Raw genomic sequence first — 23,123 nt, 5'->3', positions numbered from 1 at the left:
AAGGGGAGTGGTTGACTTTGCAGTCCAGGAGCGGAGGTCCCTGGGACCATTAAGGGAAAAGAGCAGAGAGCGGGACCCTACCCAGAGAAACGGTGACGCCAGAGATGGAGGCAGAGACGATGACGTGGCGAGATGGAGCAGCTGGGGACTCTGGACCCAGAGAGGGAGGGGAGCTGTGTGCTGATGACCAGGGGCAGGCTTGCAGGGTATACCCTTTGGTTGGTTGATGATGCATGGAGGGGATTGTAACCATGGCAGTGAAACAATGTACAATAGGATGAATGTAAAACTAATGTTCTTCCATGTAAATTACCACATAATTCACAATAAAACATTGTTTAAAAAAACATAGATCTAGTGTTGTACCAGACAGCTTTTGGGTCCAAGGTTGCTGATTTTCCATACTTCCTATGAATGTAAGGGCTGGCTAGAGTATCATTTTCTGTAAGTGGCTACAGGATACCCTGGGAAACCTCCTTGAGGGACTCAGTCATTGAACCTGCAGCAGATGTTCTTCTCTACGAGATCATTTGCAGCAACTAGGAAGACCTGTTGTAATAAAAATAGCTAAATTTGCATCTTTGAAGAGATGTACCTTTTCCTAAGTGGTAGAATAAATTATATTTGGAAGAAAAAAAGGGCAGTCATATGAACAGAACATGGGGACACTACATGATTTTAAATCAGGAAAGGTGTACATCAGGGTATTATTGTCTTTACACTATACATATACATTTGTTTGCTAAGCCAATAATTTGAGAAACTGGACTATTTGAAGAAGAAAGTAGCATTGAGATTGGAGGAAGGTGCATTAACAACCTGTGATGTACAAATGGCACAACCTTGCTTGCTGAAAGTGAAGAGGACTTGAAGAACTAACTGATGAACGTTAAAGACCACCTACAGTTTTCATTGTGGATTACACCTCAACATAAAGGAAAAATCCTCACAACTGGATCCATAAGCAACATGCCAAAGTTGTCAAGGATTTCATTTCCTTGGATCCACAATCAACAGCCATGACAGCAATTAGGAAATCAAATGACATAGGGCATTGTGTGAATCTGCAAAAAACGGTTTTAAAGTGTCAAAAATCAAAGATATCGTTTTAAAGACTAAGGTGTGCCTGACCTAAGCCGTGGTATTTTCAGTCACCTCATATGCATACAAAATCTGGACAGTGATAAAAGAACATCGAAGAAGAATTGATGTTTTTGAGTTATGGTGTTAGCAAAGAGTATTAAATATACTATGGATAGTAAGAAGAACAAACAAATCTGTGTTGGAAAACATTAGAATCAAGGATGGGCAAGACTACTCATATACTTTACATTTGTATATCAGGAGGGGCCGTATTTGGAATAGTAGGAAATCATGCTTATGCTTAGTATAAGTCAATGAAAAAGAGGAAGGCCTTCAATGATATGGATTGATACAGTGGGTGCAACAATAGGGTCAAACATCTCAACAGTTGTGTGGATGGCGATGGACTGGGTAGTATTTTGTTTTATACATAGGGTTGCTCTGAATCAGAACTGGCTCTGTGGCACCTAACAACAACACATTTACATAGCTATATTTAATGTTTGTGTTCTTATGTTCTGGTTTTTCGTTTCGCTTAATTTAATACACGAGGGTGAGTCAAAAATTAATCTGTACTCTGGCTTTACAATTTATTTGATTGAACTTTTAGAAAAGGCAAATAGTTAATTTTTCAATATAATCTCCTTGCTTTTCAATACACTTTGTCCAGCTATCAACAAGCTTTTTTTTTTTTTAATTAAATTTTTAAAAAATGTTTTATTGTGAATTATATGATAGTTTACATGAGAGAACTTTAGTTTTACATTTATTCCATCATATATAATTTCATTGCCATGGTTCCAATCCCCTCCATGGATCATCTTCTGACCAAAGGGTATATCCTAGAAACCCGTCCTCTACCTTCCGCGCCCCCCCCCCCCTTTCCCAGTCTTCGGCCCACAGTCCCTCTCCCTCTCTGGATCCAAAGTCCCCAGCCGCTTCATCACTCCACGTCATCGTCTCTGTCTCCATCTCAGGCATCTCTGCTTCTCTGGGTAGGGTCCCGCTCTCGGCCCTTCTCCATTGGTGGTCCCAGAGACCTCCTCCGCTCCTAGACTGGAGAAATAATCACTCCGTTCCTTGCTACAAAACGTCTACCTTTGCATTTCCAACCCTCACAATCCGTCTTGATAACCATTATTCACTACAGTATCGCGTGTAACCCATCTGTATTTCATTTCATCTGCTCCACCTAGACAGATTGGATAGTACTCAATGGTGATTCTGCCTTCCTCCATGCACCCTAGCTCTAGGTTCCCTCTTGAAAGCTTGTAAGCCAGTCACTTCTTGCCTTTGTAGTCCCTCCCTCTCCATTTGGGTATCCAATGTCCAAGTTGCCCATCTCTGTCTACTCTGTGTGTGGAGGAGGTGGGATGTTTCTTGCTGTAAGGATTTGTTGCCTCTTTTGAGTCACTGCATTCGTATGTATAGGTCAGGTTCATCAGATTGAAATTATCAACAAGCTTTTGCATTACCTTATTAAAAAAATGTTTTCGGCTGAGCTAGCTGCAAGCCACAAATGCACCCTCTCTTCACTTCTTCATCAGAAGTGAATCTTTGTCCTCCAAGGGCTGCTTTTAGGGGACCAAACAGGTGAAAGTCTGTTGGAGCAAGATCAGGACTCTAGGGAGGATGCTTTTAGGCCTCAAAGTGAAGTATTTGCAGAGTATCAACTGTGGACAGAGGTGTGTGGATGTGCATTGTCATGCACCATCACAATGCTCTTGGATAGCAGTCCTCTTGTATTTAAGCCTAAATTTAAGCTTCAGCTTTTCAGTGAGCATCTCACTGTAACGAGCACTGTTGATTGTTGAAACTTTTTCCTGATACTGTTCCAACACTGGTCCTTGAGAATCACAGAAGACTAAGCATCAATTTTCAAACTGATGGTTGACTTTTGAACTTTTTCTTGGTGGGCAATTGAGGATGTTTTCATTCCATACTCTGTTGTTTACTATCAAAATCCATGTCTTATCACCAGTAACAATTTTTTAAAAGAAACTTTTACCTTCCCTCAAGTATTGGTCCAAATTTTGTTTGCAGATGTCCAAACGCTTCAGTTTATGCTCTTCCATGAGTTATTTCAGTACCCATCTCCTACAAACTTTGCAAAACCCAAATCTGTCGTAGAGTATTTCATAGGCAGAGCCATGGCTGATTGACAAATGATTTGCCACATAATCCACTGTCACTCGTCTGTTCAACAGAATCATTTCACATGCATGCTCAAGGTTGTCATCAGCTATGGATGTGGACAGACGTTTTATTATAACCACAGTGCTGATAATTTTTTACTTATCCTGGTAAATATGTCAAATATAACCTTAGATTATGAATCTTTTGTAGTTAAATTCTTAATAAGCAGTTTTATCTGCAGGGTTTTGTCCTGTCAGTTGTTGTTGCTAAGTGTCATTGAGTTGTTTTCAACTCTTAGCAACCCTGTATGTGAAGTATTTTTTTTACAACATTTCTATAAAGCTCCTTAAATCGATTTTTCTTACAAAGTAAAAATTATAAATAAAATCTTAAATCAAGGGTATTGCATTCTAAGTTTTAAGAGGACAGAGAAGGTACTGGTTCATGAAGTTTCTGGCATATAATAAGTTCCATTTAATGAGTATTTGTTGAATGAATGAGTGCATGAATATTTATTGCAAAAGAAATACTGTGTTTAATTTTTCATGTTTTCCAAATTTTAAAAAGTAAAAATATTTTTATAGGTTATAGAATATTTAGTGCTAGGTTATAATGCGTAACTCGTTTGGGGTTATTTTTCTTTCTTCCTTTTCTGTAGTTATCCGCAGTTTTAACCAGCGAAGTCCATAGTGTTCGTGCAGGACGGCATCTTGCTACCAAATTGAATACTCTGGTACAGCAACATTTTGATTTGGCTTCAACTACTATTACAAATATTCCCATGAAGGTTGGTGGTTGTTTTACCTGCTATTTTGAAGGCTCTTCAAAAAATGTGTTTAAACATTTGTTTAGCATGTATTATTTATTTATTTTAATTCCAACTTTACTTTTTACCCCCATGTCATATTTTCTGTTTTGCTAGCCCACATTCAGTGTCTTTGACCAGGTCAGTAAAAATTGAAAAGCATCAAGAAAGGATCACAGAACAAAATGCTGTATTTCCTTCCTAATAAAATCATGAGTTTTTGTTTTTTTTTTTAATTCTCATTTTTAGTAATACTATGCTGTATCCTAAATTATTACTTTTTTCTGTGATTCTTTTTCTTCGAGTTGTGTTATTAGATTTTACTTTGTGTATTTTAATGAATCTTTTATTTCCTATATTTTTGTTCGTACTTACCTAGTATAAAGGTGCTTGTAACTCATAATTTTATATTTGTTTATTCCTCGGTAACTGAAAAATATAGATGTGAGTCTTATTATTTCACAAATGGATTTCTTTGTGAATATTTTGCTGCCTGTTTATTTTCATAATATTATCATTTCAATGTCTGGGACTAGTACAATGCCTGGCTCATAGTAAGTGAACATACTACTTTTTATTGAGTGAAGTTTAATTGAATTATATGGACTATGTCTACAAATAGAAGATAGCCAGTCTATCTAGAATTTCAAATTGACTTTCTTATATAATTCAGTTTCATTTTTTAATCACCAACCCATGAACACCAATAAATTCCATGAAAATGTAATCTTTTTACTATTTTCCTGGTGTGGTGCTATAGGATAAGTACTGGACTGCTAACCGCAGTGTTGGCAGTTGTAATCCATCAGCCCTTCTTGGAAACCCTGCCGGGGTCCCTATGTGTCAGAACCAACTTGACTGTACTTAACAACAATACAACCACCACTACTGACTGATTCTTTGAAAGAAATTGTAGGCTTACCCAGTAGAATGTTTCAGATGCAAAAGTAATTAGCAAGTAAAGTAGCATAATAGGTGTATTTTAATATATATAATTTTATATTCATTATAGGAAAAATACTTGAGGCTGACAAATACTTTCCCTATTTGTTACCTTTGACCATATTTGTTTGCCATTGGTGTAACTCCCTATGATTTTTGTCTTTTATGGTAAATATATAGTGTTGAAATCCCTGCTTAATATATAGTGAAAACAAGTTGCCAGACTTTTTTATTAGTTCTATATTTGCTGTTTTTTATAAAAATCATTTGCTAATGTGCTATAGTAATATAAAGATGCTGTTTTCTTTTTATACAGAGCTGTTTCCATTCATAAAAACTTTGAATTGTATTTTACATTAAAAATGTTGACAAGATAATACATTTGGAATAAAAATAAATTTCTTAAATTTCTGAATTAGTCATCTATGTTAATTGTGATAGAAAGCAAAAAAAAAGTCATTATTTTACTACCATTGTATTGTCAATAATTTTTAAGCGTTCGTATTGCTGTGGAAAACTATTGCATTTTTAAGTAGATTAATTACTGCACAAACTATACCATTTATCATTGATAATTATCGTTGAATGCATTTGACTTTACTTTAAGCAGTAAGCAAGTTGAATATTTAATAACTTCATTATTTTGAAAGCAAAACCAAATTATTCAGCTGTTTTAAAATTTGCTTTAAGGAAGAACAACATGCTAACACATCTGCCAATTATGATGTGGAGCTACTTCATCACAAAGATGCACATGTAGATTTCCTGAAAAGTGGTAAGAGACATTTTAAAGGATTATTCTGTGATATCCAACATATGAAAGCTTATTAATAGTCTTGTGAAATTCTTTAGTAAACAAGGCTGCGAAACTTTATTAATTCAGCCTTTATCAAACTTAGCAGACAATGTCACCTACTAATGACCATGGAACTTGTGTTCTGTAAAATTTACTTTGGGGTAAAAGTTGGGTAATGGGACATATACCGAGAAAGATAGTCATTGCAGTCTTGTCATAGTTTCTTTTTGAAGCAAGGAACCCTGGGTAGGGAAAGAACAGAAGCAGACCTGAACGAGTGTTAGACTTACACTTGCCTGGACTGAAACACGCTTATGTGAAATTTAGCTTTTTTCCTCTAAAAATGAATTCAGTTAGTAGATATCATCTTCACAATCATGACTTTGGCCACTATATTGGTGTGGTTATAGGAGAAGACTTGGGTTTTAGCTAAAGCGCAGCCACCAGCTGGCAAGTGTTCATGTTTCCAGACTTTACTTCACACACTTGTAAATTAAAGTCACTGAATTAGATAAACAATAATATTCCATTGAATCCTAAAATTAAATGCTATTGTAAGATTTGAAGGACATTTTAAAAGCCTTTAAGTTTTGATATTTGGCTAATACTTGAGAATGCTTACTGTATTAAACTGATGTTATCAGAGAAGTAAATGGTTAACTTTGATCATGTTGGATAAAAATTATGGCTAAAATTTTGTGTCCCCCCAAAAAATAGGGGTTATAATTCCTAACCTCTAAACTTCATGCTTGTAATCCCATAGCTGAATGGTTGTCTTTGTTATGTAAGTAAGTCAAGGTTAATGCAGAGTGCTTGCTGAGGTATAAAAGAGCTAGGAAGCAAAGTAGAGGAAGAAACAAACTAAGTAGCAGAAGTAAGGGAAGAGAGATGCCAACCCACCTGAGCAGAAACTCAAGAGACAAGGACCTTTCTCTAGATCCCTCAGAGAGAGAGAAAGCCTTCCCGTAGAGTCAACACACTGAGTTCAGACTGCTAGCCTTCTAAATTGTGAGAAAAGAAATGTTTGTTAAAGCCTCCTAATTGTGCTGTTTCTGTTGTGGCAGCACTAAATAACTAAGACAATACATCTGTTTACAAAAGTGTGACCTAGTTATACGTTTGCTACATGTATAAGGAATCCTGGATGTAACTTAATATGAATTGCTAGCAGAAGAAAAACTATGAAGATAAATACATATCTGTTTAGGAAAATTAGTAGAGAAGTTATTTTTTAAAGATATAATTTGTGTAAATTACTAGGAATCCAGAGCTAATAAACATAATTTTTTTTTACTTAGAGAAAGGTTAAAAATAACTCTTTGTAACATCTATTTCTTTAAAATACCTGTTGATTTGACCTGTCGTATGTCTGTATGACACATACACAGAGGAGATTATGTGATTATGCTTCTGAGAGTTAGAGAATGTGATATCAGAGCAGGGTCTTGTATGAGTTGGTGTTAGGTGCCATCAAGTCAGTACTGACTCATAGCGACCCTATGCACAGCAGAACAAAACACTGCCCGGTCCTGGGCCAACCTCACTATTGTTGCCATGCTTGAGTCCATTGACGCTGCCACTTAAAAGGAGCTCTGGTAGCGTAGTGGTTACGAATCGGGCTGCTAATTGCATGGTCAGCAGTTCGAAACTACTTACTGTTCCACAGGAGAAAGATGAGGCTTTCTGCTCCCGTAAATATTTCAGCCTCGGAAATGCTGTACAGGGTCTCTATGAGTCAGAACCAACTCCACGGCACATACAACAACTTGTATGAGTAGTTACACTATAACCCAGATGACTCCCCTAATCACCGTATGTATGTAGTTTACTGCCTGTGTCTTGAAAGAGATACCTTGTCATCTCTTAGTTGTCTTTAAGGCATCTAAAATTCAAATGTCCAAACCAATTTGAGTTGTGCCCAGGTCTTCTAAAGTTCTTTAGCTATAGTTTTTGCAGTTATATAGGGCATAAACCTCAAGAGTCATCATTGAACGATTTCTCTCGTTCTCATTTCCTTGATGAATATTAATTCCATCTTCACATTTCCTTGATTTTATCTACTACATAGTGCTCAAATTTATCCACATTGGACATTCCAATCTCCCTAATCCAGCCTGTTATTTTTTTACCTAGTATCCCACGGTCATGGCATGGCACTGTGGGAGAAATCACAAGGTCAGCGATTCAGACCCACCAACCACTCCTAGGAAACCCTATTCAGGGTCAGTATAAGTCAGAACCAACTTGATGGCACTTAACAACTACAACAGCAGTAACAGTATCCCATAGTAGTCTTCTACATGGTCTGTCTCTATTCACTTGACCCACTAGCCAGAATGCTAATCCTGACTATGTTGCCCTTAGCTTTAAGCCCTTTGATGCTTTTCTGTTGTCCTCATAATAAAGACCAAATTATTTAAATGCCTTCAAGTACTCTGTATTTGCATTCTAATCTCACAGCATACTTTCTTCTCTTCTTTCATTCATGATGATATGATACTCTTCATTCTCTCTCCTGCCACAAGATCTAGGCACCTGCTATTTCCTTTGCCTGAATATTCTTTTCTCCACTTCTTTAGTCAATTTCTACTCATTCTTTAGAACTTAGACCAGTCTTCACTTCTCAGGGAAGCCTTCCCTGAATGGATTAAGTCTCTCTGAATAGGCTTTCTTCACACTGTATACATCTCCCTTACAACTTTTGCCATCTATATAGTTAGTTCTACATTTATTATTATTTAACACTTATTTCTCATACTTTATTATAAGTTTCACTAAGGCAAAAATTGCTCACTGTTGTATCTCCTTATATACTAGTTTTCTAGATTCTTTATTTTTTATTTCTTCTAAATAGACTCATTAGGATTCATATAATTAATTGTGCATTTCTTGAATACTTAGCCCTGTGATATTTTATCCAGTACTATTGGGAGACTTCTGATGTGATGCTGTAGGATCAGCACTGGACTGTGAACTGCAAGGTCAACAGTTCATACCCACCAGCCCCTCCTTGGAAACCCTATACAGGGTCGCTGTGAGTCGGAACTGACTCCATGACACTTAACAACAACTAGTGGGAGACCTGGAGCAATTGTAGATTCTTGAAAAGTTCTTTAAGTTTTTGTTATTGATTTTTTTCAGTGCAATTGACTGAAACGATTAATTTAGTTAATAATTCATTTGGAGGAAATTTGAATACTTACATTCATCTTAGCTAATATTCAAACTCATTGGCATTTTTCTAGGGTTCTTCTCTCCCAGAAGTATATTTTCTTTAACAATCCTTAGAATCATTTGGAAAGCTCTGGTATATAATTTGAAGCTTGTGTTCTATTTAGTAATATTCCTGTTTGTCTGATTTGTTTGTAAAGGTGACACTCACTTAGGTGGCAGCAGTAGAGAAGGCCCATTTAAAGAGACAGTAACGTTAAAGTGGTGCACACCAAGGACAAATCATATTGGTAGGTATTTTTAAATAATTGACGGAAAACAATCAGTGAAAAAGGTTCTTTGAAGATTGTACAAGTATCAGTTAATTTGTGTTTTGGAGCTTTTTAAAAAAAATTTTAATGTGGGAATATTTCTTTATATTCTTTCAAATCAGTATTTTCTTCTATTTCAGAGTTACATTATTGTACTGGAGCATATCGGATTTCACCTGTAGATGTAAATAGTAGACCTTCTTCCTGCCTTACTAATTTTCTTCTCAATGGTAACTTTCATCATTTAATGACTTTAGCTGAAATAACAAGTGAGAATATGTGGATATATGAATTCTTGAAATGTGGAAAGCTATTTTATTCGATAAAGTCTAGCCACTATTTCCCCTAAAACTATTTTAAAGTTACATAATTAGAAATAATCTTCAACAGTTTAACTAAGGTTTGAAAGTAAGAGTTAAGGTTTAAAACTAAGATTGCTTTAGGTGTTTAGGCTGTTGTGCCTAAGGACATTTTATTTTATAAATATATATATAATTTTAAAATCTTGATCTTTAGAATGTAAATTGATTTTTTTTCTTTCTTTTTGGAAGAGAATGCATACTACTTATCTTGGTCTATTGTATTTTAAGAATCAATTCAATTGAAAAAACGAATGGAATTTTAAATTACTAAGTATGTATAGACTTGTTTTTGTTTGACTACTATGCCTTCTTAAATAGACATTATATTTTTATTATTATACTACATCATCCTTTTTAAATTTATATTTCCTTGTGTGAAACTGTTTTTTTAAAAATCAAAATTATTGGGTTACATTTACAAAATCAAAATTCTACAGGATCTCCTGGTGTGATGATAGTTATGATCAGCTAGGTTTTAGAACCAATTTAAAAAGTCACTCTGCCTTTATCATACGAATTAAGTTTATTGTTACATTAAGTACAGATTAAACAGTGTTTGGACTTAATGAAATAGAACCTAGTTAGTATAAAAATGGCATTGAGAGAGTATTGCTGAAATGAATAGAGACTGTGCCCTCTTTCCAAATGCTCTGTAGTATTGCTGACTTGAGGATCACGCAGCGGTTGTCTTATTTTCCTTCTTGATGCCTTGGAGGAAAATTTTGTGTGAACTTGTAATTGAATAGCAGCACAACCAAACATAGGACCAGAGACCACGGTACTTGTTTTGAAAAATTGTCCATATAACTATTTTAACTTGAAATGGCCAAGACATAGCTAAGATGAGAATTCAGATTTTTAAGAATTGAAACAGAGATATGATCAACTAGTAGTGCTGATTAAAATGCAGGGCTCAAATGAAAAATCTAGGCATAAATATTAAAGAGAAAAGTCAGCGTCCATTTGAGTTTCACTATTGATAGAGTAATCTTGCTTTTGACAGGTCGTTCTGTTTTATTGGAACAGCCACGCAAGTCAGGTTCCAAAGTCATTAGTCATATGCTTAGTAGCCATGGAGGAGAGATTTTTCTGCATGTTCTCAGCAGTTCTCGATCTATTCTAGAAGATCCTCCTTCAATTAGTGAAGGGTGTGGAGGAAGAGTTACAGACTACCGGATTACAGTAAGGCTTTAATATATAAGTTTTATCTTATAAATTGATTATCTTTTAGAAAGTATCCATTTAGAGTCTGTTATATGCTAGGATCTGTGAAAGAAGTTTGATCAAAGTTGATTATCTAATCAGATGAATTTCCTGTAATACTTGTTCACCATGTAGTCTTCCTTATGTATTCTGCATATTCTGAGAAATATGTGATGGCATTAGCACACTGAAAATATAGGAAAGAAAGGAAACTGATAAAATTTCTGTCGTCTTAAATGAAACAAACAAACACTGGAATATTTGTATTGCTGCTCCTTTGAAATACCACCATTAACTTGTGTATTTTTGGAAAAGGAATAGATCAGCATACCAAGGAAATTGTGTTTCTTTTTGGAAGAAATTCTGTTTCCTGATTTTAACTTTTTATTCCTGCTCCCTTCTTTCGCATCTGTTTTTTTATCACTACTTTTTACGGTGGTTATGAAAATTAATAATGTATATAAATATACTTTGTTTACCACAGTGTTATGTACTGTAAGTATTTACTTTTGATTAGGTTTTTTTTCCTTCTTCTTCTTGCATATTTTTTTAAAATAAAGGAAAATCCTAGTTATTCATTATAGAAGATGTGGAGAATACAGATATTTTAATAAAGTATAATTTTACCATTCAGAGATAAACACTTAACATTTTGGTATTATGTGAAGATTGTTGTTAAGGGCTGTCGAGTCGATTCCAACCCATAGCGACCCTGTACAGGGTTTCCGAGGCTGTAAATCCTTACAGGAGCAGAAAGCCTCATCTTTCTCCCGTGGGACAGCTGGTAGTTTCAAACTGCTGACCCTTAGGTTCACAGTCCGAGAAGAAAAACAAGTGTTCCTTAGTTTTATAAAGCAGAAGTACCAGGAATTCATTTTTGCATTTCTTTGTCTCCACTGAAGAAAAGCTGATGAGTTTTATGTTCAAAGTAGGGGAGGAAAGGAGTGATGGAAAGCAGCAGTTTTAGAGAAAATGCTTTGCAGTGAACCACAGAGCAAGAAGCTGTGAGGGAGGCAGGCTTTTACATACATGTAATCCATATGGAAGCATTAGAAAACAGTGTCTAATTTTTTTCTTATTTGGTTATCATTAGGATTTTGGTGAATTTATGAGGGAAAACAGATTAACTCCTTTTCTAGACCCCAGATATAAAATCGATGGAAGTCTTGAGGTCCCTTTGGAACGAGCAAAAGATCAGTTAGAAAAACACACCCGCTACTGGCCTATGATTATTTCACAGACCACCATTTTCAACATGCAAGCAGTAAGTACTTAAGTAGTTTCAACTTTTCTGCTAAGCTAGCTATATTTTCTTTATGGAAACAAGTTGCAGAACATGTAACTTACATGATTTTTCAATTAATGAAGTACATAAATAATGAAACATTGAAGTAGTGGTTATAGATTCTCTTGCTGTATCTTTAAGATGAGTTGAAATTCTGTCTAGGTGATTTGCTGTTTGATGGATGGTATCATGTTTTTTGAGACATATTTTCTGTGTTCTTTCTAAAAAAATCTAACAGGTAGTCCCATTGGCCAGTGTTATTGTGAAAGAATCTTTGACAGAAGAAGATGTGTTAAACTGTCAGAAAACAATATACAACTTAGTTGACATGGAAAGAAAAAATGATCCTTTGCCAATTTCCACAGTTGGTACGAGGGGAAAAGGCCCTAAAAGGTAGTTTTTTTTCATACTTTCTAACGCATCACATTTACTAGTTATGTGTTGTTTTTAAGCTGACTCATTCTGTTCATAAATTATGTTTGGTGTGTGTGTGTGTGTGTGTGTGTGTGTGTGTGTGTGTGTATGTATGCAAATGACCGAGATAAAATAATTTATAGACTAGCAGAACTGAATACATTTTAACTTAGAACACCACGTTAATTGCCCAGTATCCTGTGGGTTCTAGTCTGTGAAATAAACAAGGTTGCCTGAGTCTGAATTGGCTTGCTAGAAATGGGTTTAAGTTTAAAGAAATCTGTGTGTATTAGTTCCTTTCTCTTTACTAGTAGCAAACGACAGTTTAATGTTAGAATGTTTCTAAGAAAATACAAATTTTAATTTTCTTTACTGTAGAGATGAACAATACCGTATCATGTGGAATGAATTAGAAACTCTTGTCAGAGCCCATATTAACAACTCAGAGAAACATCAGAGAGTCTTGGAATGTCTGATGGCGTGTAGGAGCAAGCCCCCAGAAGAAGAAGAACGAAAAAAACGAGGAAGGAAGAGGGAGGACAAAGAAGACAAATCTGAGAAAGCAGTGAAAGATTATGAACAGGAAAAATCCTGGCAAGATTCAGAGAGGTGACTTCTTGGTGTTAATATAAACTGTGGCATATTGCATTCTGTGGTTAGCATGTTTATACTTGCAGACCTCACTTACTGACATGGCTGTGTTCCAAAGACCAGGTTGTTAGTGCAAAAATTGATGTTATCCATAAATGGTGGTTCACCACTTCAGTTACAAAATGAAGGATGACTACATCATTATGTAACTGCTAAATTATATCAGTACATAATTGTCAAATTTCATTATTGCGTAACTGCCAAACCAATAAGAATTATGTCCCTGCCAAGTTGACACATAACCATTACTCTTTAAGCTTTACTTTCTCCTCATACCTTGGCATTTGTTATTGCATGACATACATCATTTTGTTGTTGTTGAAGGCAAAAATTGTGTCAATTTTTCCTAATTCTGAAAATAATAATACATGAAGTTTGGTATCAGTGTTTACTTTATGTATTATGAACTTTGAGGACATGGTTTTCTGTATTCAGTAAATATTTAGTGAATGTCTGTGATGCGGCAGACATCTGGCATAAAATCTCTGCCCTGAAAGAATGTGCAGGGTTGTAGTAGAGACAAGCAAGGCAGTCAGTGATTAGACTAAGTGCAGAAAGTACTGTTATAAAAATTGGCACAGGTACCCTTTGGAACATAGAGGAAGAGCAGAGAGTCTTAATTGTGCAACCCATTCTTCATTGGTATACTCTCTTTTCTTTGGTGAGTTACATAATGGTGCCAAGGTTACATTTGTGTTACATATGTAACACAAAAAATGGTTATAAATAAAAATACATCCACACATCTTCCACCTCTTTCCCAGAAATCAGGCAGAAAACCAAGTAAGTATGTCAGTGCAGTAAAATTCCTTTGAAACAAAACTTTTCATTATGGAGAATTTAAACACGTACGAAAGTAGAATAAATAGTTTCCACATCCATCTTGAACAATTGTCAATTCTTGACAAATCTCATTTCATATATATCCTTGTGTATTCCCCTTGCCACCATCCCCTCTTCATCACTGGAATATTTTTAAACTAATTCTGACAGTCTTTCACCCATAGATCAGTAGAACACTTACTCTCTTTGACTTTAGAAATTAATTCACATCCTGTGTATGGCTACTAAATTTCTGAAGCAGAATTGGCTCACATTAAGAAGAGGGCAAAAAAAAAAAGTATTCCTCATTTATACCCCACTGAGGGCTCCAAGTGTAGCCTTGTATGTTTTGAAAGTGTTTCTGTGCTCTGGGGAAACTTAAAATAAGTATATAGTGGAGTTGCTAACTTGTAGAATGAAACTAGGTTCCTGCAGATTAGCGAATAAATGCTAGTAGATTTCATAATGTGATTTGTAATTTGAAACAGAATTTTGTCCGTGTTTAAAAATGAAAATTGTCAAGTTTATTCTTAAGATCTTTTTTTAACCTTTCTAATTTTAGCTTCAAGTCCTCCATTAAAATAAATTTTGCAGTTAATTGCATTACCAAATTACTACGTTACTATGAAGAAAAAGGAAGCCTGTTTAATTCATTATATTTTCTTACCTGGTTTTAGATTGTGATTTAGCTTCTGATTAGTCCTAAGATTAGCCATGAGGTTTAATTTGTAAGAGCAGCTGTCTTTTATTAAAACTACTGTGCAAAGTCTAGTTTAATTATTTCAACTACTAAAAATTTAAATTTTTAAATTTAATATTTTCCTCTTAAAAGATTAAAAGGAATTTTAGAACGTGGAAAAGAAGAATTGGCTGAATCTGAGATTATAAAAGATTCACCTGATTCCCCAGAACCTCCAAACAAAAAGCCCCTTGTTGAAATAGATGAAACTCCACCAGTGGAAAAATCAAAAGGTAAAGTGGAAAGTAAAGAGGTTTTCAATTTAGCTGTGCTTTGTGCAGTGTTGATTATTATTGTTGTATATATATGAGGAAGAGCTTTGAACTGTTTCTGGGTACTGTTGTGAACCTCTGTCTACAGCTTTGGGAAATATAGGCAGCAAATACTAAAGAAAAAGTGTTATATTTCATTTATGAAGCCTCTGGTAAATAAGCATTTTTTTAAATAAAGTTAGTTTTGTTTTTGTTTTTGTTTTTTAATAATTATACAAATTTGAATCAGTTCATTTTCTTGACACTATACTAAATGCTGGATTGTTAAGGACAAAATATTTTCCCTAAAATCTTACAGAACTTAAGGAAGGATCAGATATTACTCATTTCTTGATAAAATATAAGACTAAGTAAAAAATGCCAGTTAATACATGCCCGGGTTTATTACAAGCCAAACGTGTTTAAGCATGTCTCTGTGATCCTGTGATCAATGGATAGATGCAGACAAGTTCTTTCAGTAATACACTTGTCTTAGTCTTGTCCGGACTCTCTTAAGAAAATAGATGCTTTTAGTGCCATGGAAAAAAAAAAGATTTTGAGGTCAGAGCTATTGTCAAATTTTTAACAAAACTCAAGTGGACATCTTCCCCAGTCATTTAAGCCATGCAACAAGTTTACAGGAATGATGCCTTGTATAAAACAGATTTAGATGGATCATATGTTTTAAGAAAGGTTGAGAAGACCTCAAAGGTGAGACAATTAAAGGAAGACCGTCAAATCTGGGTGAATAAAGAAACTTGCTGATACTCAAGAAACTGGTGTAAGAAGACTGTAGAACTACTATTGATCATAACTACTGAAGCTGAGATATCACATGGTTTGGCATGTTCATTTTTAAGCGAACATCTTGGGCTCAGCAAACTTTTGGTTCTATGGGTTCCTAAAGTAGTGTAAGGAGGTCAGCTACGTCAAAGAGCTTATCTTTCCATCAAGTCTTTGAAGCAAGATTGGAGTTAATGGAGACCTAGATGGAGGAGATGTTGGCAAAGTAAAATAGCGTCACATTTGATATTTTTGTTAATAAACGTTTCTGTGATTTTTATAGCAATGCTTTAATATGTTTTTATTTAACTTCATAAAATGTGAATAAATTTTAGTGAAGGTATTATTTTTGCACAATATTTTCATTGTAAAGGATGTTATGTTTTGTTATTCACTGATAGGTTGAATTTCCTTTTGAAGAAATTCTAGGCATTGTAAATGATTCTAGGCCTTACTTATTTTGAAAGTAAAGTAGATTTAGACTTCTTAGGGTAAATGGCTTGCCAAAAGGTTGCTGTCTTGCTTCTAATGAAAATAACTCGCCTCCTCTTAATCCATGCCTTGCTTTTCCTTAAGACCCAAGGACTAGTCAGATTGCAGTGACTGGTGGTTCATTCTAAGGAGAAAGAACACTTATTTGCTTTTTATATATTTCTGTTGTTGTACACAGGCATTCCTTGGTGGTGCAAATGGTTTAAGTGTTTGTTTACTAACCAAAGGTCTCTCGATTCAAGTCCACTCAGAAGAGGCACCTTGGAAAAATAGCCTGTGATGTACTTCAAAAATATCATCTCTTGCAAACCCTATGATGCCCACTTCTATCTGACACATGGATGTTGGTATGAGTTGGAATTGACTCAATAGCAAATGGTTTGGATTGGAGTTCTAACGGATCCCCTCTTCCCAAGAATTAAAAATAGATCACATACAAAGAATCAGGAATCAGAAATTCTTCAAACTTCTCAAAATACTGCTGGAGACAAGCCTAGAACAGGTAGAGGAACAGAAGATACTTCTTGAAAGAAAGACCAACAGAAAAACTCCAAAAATCAAAAATGACCGACTGATTGGCTACTACAAGAAAACCAAGTTGTTCACTGGGGAGCCATCAAGGCAAACAGTCAAGTCCTTTTGGGACAACCCCCCCTCCAAGATCGAAACTCAAAGAGAACACATGAGCAGGACTGTAAGCTTGCTGGCAACCACATTGGTCTACTGGTGAGTGGAAGAGGAGGGGGAAAGGCAGCAATGAAGGAAAGAGCTGAATTCACCCACATTCCATAGACTCCCATTGACCTGGAGATAAAAGAAGAGGAAGGGCTGATCTGAAGAGTGAGACCTGGGGACTCCTGAGCCTACGGACAAGGACATAGCCATGGAGGGCTAAAGCTGAGAGTGAAGAGTCCAGCTGATACAAAGTGAGGGGAGACACACAAGAATGCCCAAACTTGTAGATAATACCAATTTGATCTAGTTTCCGTGGGCTTGATGATCAGAACTTGACTAGAGGATGATTTGAAGAAAAAAAAAGAAGAAGTTTTTGATGAAACAAGTGTAAATTGCTATAGTTTGATGAACTTGACCTATACTTATGGATGTAGTAGCTCAGAGTATCAACTGAGAAGAAAAGGAGTCTTCACATCAAATATCAATCCTATCCCCTCTGTACACAGGGTTGATAGGGATGGGCAACTTACACATTGGCTACCTAAAATGGGGGTTTGGGAGGATGGTTATAAAAGCATAAAGTGACTGACTTACAAGTTTTCAAGAGTGAGTTTAGTTTCAGAGTGAGTGGGGGAGGGTAGAATCCCCACTGAATAGTTTTCATCTTGTCTCGATTGGTCTGTTGAAAAGATAGGAGGATAAGAATCTTGTGATTCAGTGGTAAGTTGTGACTGTCAAGTAACAGTAGAAGTTCTGTAGCAGAAAGGGGAAGTAGTTACTCTTATAGTCCAGGAACAGAGGACCCTAGGACCATCAAGGGAGAAGAGCATGAATGGAGTGTGGAACCCTATCCAGAGAAACAGCAACAGCAAAGATGAAGGCAGAGATGAGGACTTGGAGAAATAGAGCATCTAAGGACTGTAGACTCATGGAAAGAGAAAGACTGTGTACCTGCAGCCAGGAGGCAGGCTTGCACAATGTGCCCTTTAGTTGTTTAAATGATTATATATTCCTGAGTGTTTTTGTGTATATCCCCTGCCCACCCCCTAAAAGAAAAACAACAGAGGGAATAAAAGCAAACACTGTTGAATGATGGTGCATGGATAAGATTATAATCATTGCAATGAAATGATGAGTATAAAACTGATGTTCTCTCATGTAAACTATCACTCAATTCACGTTAAAAACTTAAAAGAAAAAAACGTACTACTGGGAGATGTAGTGCAATGAAAAATTTCTTTAAAAAATATGGAGATGTGTTTTTTAATCATAGAATTGCATACCCAGACAAACTATCAATCTATAGCTAAGGTAGAATAAAGGCATTTCTTGACATGTCAAGTGGTTAACTTCATGTAATTATCCTGTGTCAAGAAGGGCCTAGCAAATGTGTCACATTAAATTGATATGTTTTAAAGAGTTACAGAGATTTTTCTAATTAGAGTAGAATAAAAGGAAGATGATTTTACCTTGACTAGAGGATGATTTAAAAAATGAGCAGTGTAAGGTAGAATTGTTAAATTTTGGCATTTTAAAGTAATGTTACCTTGATTTTTTTCTTTTGTTTTTCAAATGAAACACCAGGACCAGTATCCTTATTATCATTGTGGAGTAATAGAATTAATACTGCTAATTCCAGAAAGCATCAAGAGTTTGCTGGACGTTTGAACTCTGTTAATAACAGAGCTGAGTTGTATCAACATCTTAAAGAGGAAAATGGGTTTGTATTATTTATTGTAGTAACTGGTTTTGATAATTGCCTGTATCATGCCATAATAAGCTGTTTGTATGTTGTGTTTAGCAATTTCCAAATTCATAGAACAGTAGTGGACTATTAGTATGACAATTCTAGGAAAGAGCTCTTTTCATTATTTTTGTAACTTTTGCCCTTGATTTGTTGAGCTAAACTGCTGATAATGTGTTATTTTTAAGCAGAAAAGAAAATAATTTCTTTTGTTCTTAGTACTTGTGGAAAGTCTAATCATACTGATTATAAACCTGAAAGTACTTGGCTCGTTAGAGCAGTTTTTAAAATAGATATGCAGTCTCCAGATTATGAACATCATAGTTACTTAGAACCTGTAGTTAGGACCCAACCCCTATGAAACCTATTATATTAAAAAATTCAGGTATGTACAATGGTTCATAATAACAGATAGGCATGATTGTGTGACTCACAACAAATTAATATTTTTATATTATTATGTTAAGATGTTTTAGTGTACCTGGAAGTGTTTCTTTGGTGTTTTTTACACGTAATACACTTTGTGAGGGTAAGTCAAAAAGTGTTTAAACAGTGTGAATGCTATTTAAATTACCATCAGTGAATGAATGCAGACATGTTCTCTCAGTAACACATTTGTCTTAGTCTCATCAGGGTGCTTTCCAAACAAGGTCCAATCACAACACTTGAGAATCTACTGAGCCAGTTAAATTCAGAAAAGTCAGACTAAAAGGTTATGGTGGTAAACTATCACATAACTCATAATAAAACATTAAAAAAAAAAAAAAAAAGGTTATGGTGACTGTTTTTTGGAATTTCAGAGGAGTAATTTTGAAAGATTTTCTTGAATGACACAGGACAATCATGTGTGCTTAACTATGAAGTTTTAAGAAAATTGAAAACTGCATTGGTGAAAAAACAAAAAAAAGTTGTGCCAAGGACCTTTTTCCATCACAGCAGTGCACCTGCTCATTTGAGAATTCCATTGAGCAACCTTACCCCATCTACCCTACAGCCCTGCTCTTGTCCTTTCAAACTTCTTTTTGTTCCTCAACAACTCTTAACAAAAACAAATCCAAGAACAGCTGGGTGAAGGGGTTGTTGTTAAATGCTGTCGCGTCGGTTCCGACCTATAGCAACCCTGTATAGGGTTTCCGAGGAGCAACTGGTAAGCTTGACCAAGCTTGCAGTTCAAATGGCTTTGCAGTCTGGCGCATTAACCCACAGTGCCACTCCAGGACTCCTTAGAGAAATGGAAACAATAGCTTCACATGTTGATGTTTCGGTTTAATAAAAGTTTCTATGATTTTGTAGTGGTACTTTTGCCTTACCCTCATACTAAGACAAATATCTGACTAACATTAGATACGAATTGCATCTAACTTTCCAATTTCCATATAAATTAGACTTAAACACATGTTTAGAAGTTAAACTCATTTGTAATCTGGGGAATTCCTGTACTCAGTAATCTCATAGAGAGAAAAATCATAGAGCAAAATATTATTACTATATAACACTTAATACAAAGATGCTTTAAAAATTAGTGGAAAAATAGAATTTAAAAAAAGTGAAAGATAGCAGAATTTTTTCCCAAACCTCTTCATTGTTGTTAAGTACTGTTGAGTCAGTTCCTACTCATAGCAATCCAGTATACGATTTCTGAGGAGTGGCTGGTGAGTTTGAATTGCTGACTTTGCAGTTCAAATTGACCTTGCAGTCCAGTGCTTGTCATACAGTGCCACATAGGCCTTTCATGAGATGTATAAAATAACTGGGAAAATAGTTTCCTATTAAGTAATAAAGGTTTTAGTATATTGATTTTAATCAAATAAATTGGTCTGATTATCTTACTCTTTTTTTTATTTTTAAAGAAGAAATCATCTTATTGGTAAAGGAATGTAATGGAAAAGAAAATAAATCCTTTATCACATGATCCCTTTAAAGTTCTTACTGGAGTGGGAAGATGGCAGTGTGAGAAAAACAGTGGGCTTTGAAATGTAACCTTGGGAAAGTCACTTCATCTTTCTGGGCCTCAGTTTTCACTCATGTGTAAAACGATGACTTTGGACTAAGTAGAAGAACCCTAAAGTTAGTACCTGTCTGGTACTGAGGTTGTTCTTGCCTATGAGTAGGTTAGATTTTAATTTTCATGTGAAAGATAATGAAATAGAAAAAAATATGGGTAGCTAGTGTGAGTTTTATTTTACCAACTCTTCCTTTTTGCCTATTTTTCAGGATGGAGACAACAGAAAATGGAAAAGCCAGCCGGCAGTGAAAAGTGACTTGAGGAACTAAATTGGCATATTGCATAAATATTTTGTGCAGACTTTGATATAAGTACTTTTACAGCAAGATTGTATAGTTAGGTTGCCTGGTTTTTACATTTCTAAAAATTTCAGCTAACTTTATCTTTTTTGTACTAATTGTAAAATTGGCACATATGTCAAAAATATACATTTTAGATTTATTCTCCCAAATTATACAAATTTATTTTATGGTAAAGGGTGTCTCCTTTGAAAATGTCTTTTAAAAAAATTCTTAGACTTCTCTTTGTGAAATAAAACTGTTAAGATACCTGAAATACAAAATAATGGTGTATTACTTTAGAAAAAAATGGTATTTATTTAATGATTGACAATAGTATTTGGAAATTTTTTCAAATATGATCAAAATTTAGGTAAGATTTACAATATTTATTTAAAATATGTAAAATCTTGCCTATTCATTGCCGTCACACAGTGATTAATAGGCAAGATTTTAAAACTTGTTTTTATATTTTGTTTTAAATGATTACACAAATGTCTTAATTTAAAAGCAACATTTTTAGGTAGTTGTTCTCAGTTTATATTTATCAGTGTTGGAAAATGTTAGTTTGTTTTCTGCTAAACATTTACCACTCACTCACTTTTCATACAGAAAGGGAAGCATAAAGGAGATTATTTTACAGACTTAGAATGAATGTTCCTAGGTTACTTCTCTTATCTCTGAATAGAATCTTGGTCTACTTGTCTCAGAAATGCCATGGTTAGAGCATGTGTGCTTGGTGAGCCTTCTTCACATACTTCTTTATCTGGAAACCCATAATAAGTTCTAAGAAACATGTTATTTCAATACTGAATCATATCATTCAAGACTCAACATTTTTATTTAGCATTTGTTAGAAGGAAAAGACTCTTTGCTTAAATATAGAGATTCACTTTGGGGATTTTATGTTTTCTATTTAAAAAACAGATATTTAAGCAAGGGTTCAGAAAGCTCCCTTGCTAATCAGTAAAATTTTCATTGCTCTCAGCTTATCAATTCTTGTCCCATAGGCATGACTTGGGTCATAATTACTGCATAATTATGATTACTCAGGTCAGTGAATATGCATGATTACATTAGGGCCCCTCTCCTTTTCTGAAGTTAGTTCTCCTGGTATGAGACCTATGAAGCCTGTACTTGGCCTGACTGTTTTGAAACACCTTAATTGCTCAGGCTATTTTCATAAACCAGAGTCAAAGGGCCAAACTAAATTCATTGTTCCACATCATCCATATTGAAATCTAAACTTAAGTTCAGACTTAATGATTGCAGGAATCAAAATTATCATTAAAGAGAACAGTTTTCACTGTGAATTAAGTGAAAGTTTACAGAACAGATCATTAATTTTACATCCAACAAATCACACACTTCATTTCATCTCGATAATTGCTATCCCTCCATGTAATAACAGTTATCCCACTTCCTCCTTATGGTTCCTGTTTCCATTCCCCCTTCCTTCCCAACTCCTCTGAACTTTGTCCCCAGGTAAATGTTATCCATTTGATCTTGAATTGTTGACATACCTCACTGGTGATGTGGTGGTGGTGAACTGCTTGCTATCCAGGCAGTTCTGACTCATAGCAACTCTGTATAGGGTTTCCAAGGAGCAGCTGATGAGTTTGAACTGTTGACCTTACCGTCAAACAAACCTTTACAGTTCAAACAAACCTCCTATATACCTATATGCCACTAGATTGAAAATTAGGCAAGGGGCTGAGTTCTGTTCCATAACGAAAGATTGACTGAGGGCCATAGTCTCTGGTTCCTCCAGTCTGTTTCTGGCCATTAAATCCAGTCTTCTTTATAATTTTGAGTTTTATTCTACATTGTCTCCCACTCTATCCAGAACCTTCTAATGTGACCCCTTTCACATTAGAAAGCTGGGAACCATCTAATTCTGGTCTCAGAGTCATGGAGACTGACGTTCATGTGTTCCATTAATCTACTGGACCAATTGATTCCAAGCATCTTCAGTTTTTATTACTCTTCTTTCACAAATGGTGAGACCAGTAGTTGTACCTTAGATGTTACGATGTCATGAACTTTTAAGATCCCAGTTACTACTCTCCTAGGAGCTCTGGTAGCGTAGTGGTTACGAATCGGGCTGCGAACCATAAGGTCAGCAGTTCGAAACTACCAGCTGCTCCGCGGGAGAAAGATGAGGCTTTCTACTCC

At 35.3% G+C, this 23,123-nt stretch overlaps 1 protein-coding gene across 2 annotated transcripts in view; it reads left to right on the top strand.

Annotated features, from left to right (window-relative positions):
* Positions 1 to 21,232, top strand: part of ASUN (asunder spermatogenesis regulator) — a 50,841-nt gene extending 29,609 nt beyond the window's left edge. Inside the window, exons 7-17 of one of the 2 annotated variants that reach the window (XM_006866957.1) lie at positions 3,878 to 4,006; positions 5,657 to 5,741; positions 9,134 to 9,223; positions 9,385 to 9,474; positions 10,610 to 10,788; positions 11,903 to 12,073; positions 12,333 to 12,487; positions 12,887 to 13,117; positions 14,814 to 14,953; positions 18,506 to 18,641; positions 20,880 to 21,232. In XM_006866957.1, the coding sequence (XP_006867019.1) occupies positions 3,878 to 4,006; positions 5,657 to 5,741; positions 9,134 to 9,223; positions 9,385 to 9,474; positions 10,610 to 10,788; positions 11,903 to 12,073; positions 12,333 to 12,487; positions 12,887 to 13,117; positions 14,814 to 14,953; positions 18,506 to 18,641; positions 20,880 to 20,919 (1,446 nt within the window). In that variant the 3' untranslated portion in view covers positions 20,920 to 21,232. The remainder of the gene's footprint in view (positions 1 to 3,877; positions 4,007 to 5,656; positions 5,742 to 9,133; positions 9,224 to 9,384; positions 9,475 to 10,609; positions 10,789 to 11,902; positions 12,074 to 12,332; positions 12,488 to 12,886; positions 13,118 to 14,813; positions 14,954 to 18,505; positions 18,642 to 20,879) is intronic. The other variant, XM_006866958.1, reaches the window with a different exon arrangement.
* The last annotated feature ends 1,891 nt before the right edge of the window (positions 21,233 to 23,123 follow it).

The sequence above is a fragment of the Chrysochloris asiatica genome, unplaced genomic scaffold (genome assembly GCF_000296735.1).
Source record: "Chrysochloris asiatica unplaced genomic scaffold, ChrAsi1.0 scaffold00098, whole genome shotgun sequence".
In the NCBI taxonomy this organism is placed as follows: domain Eukaryota; kingdom Metazoa; phylum Chordata; class Mammalia; order Afrosoricida; family Chrysochloridae; genus Chrysochloris; species Chrysochloris asiatica.
The sequence above is the reverse complement of the archived record's forward strand: the minus strand, read 5'-3'. Positions and strand labels throughout refer to the sequence as shown.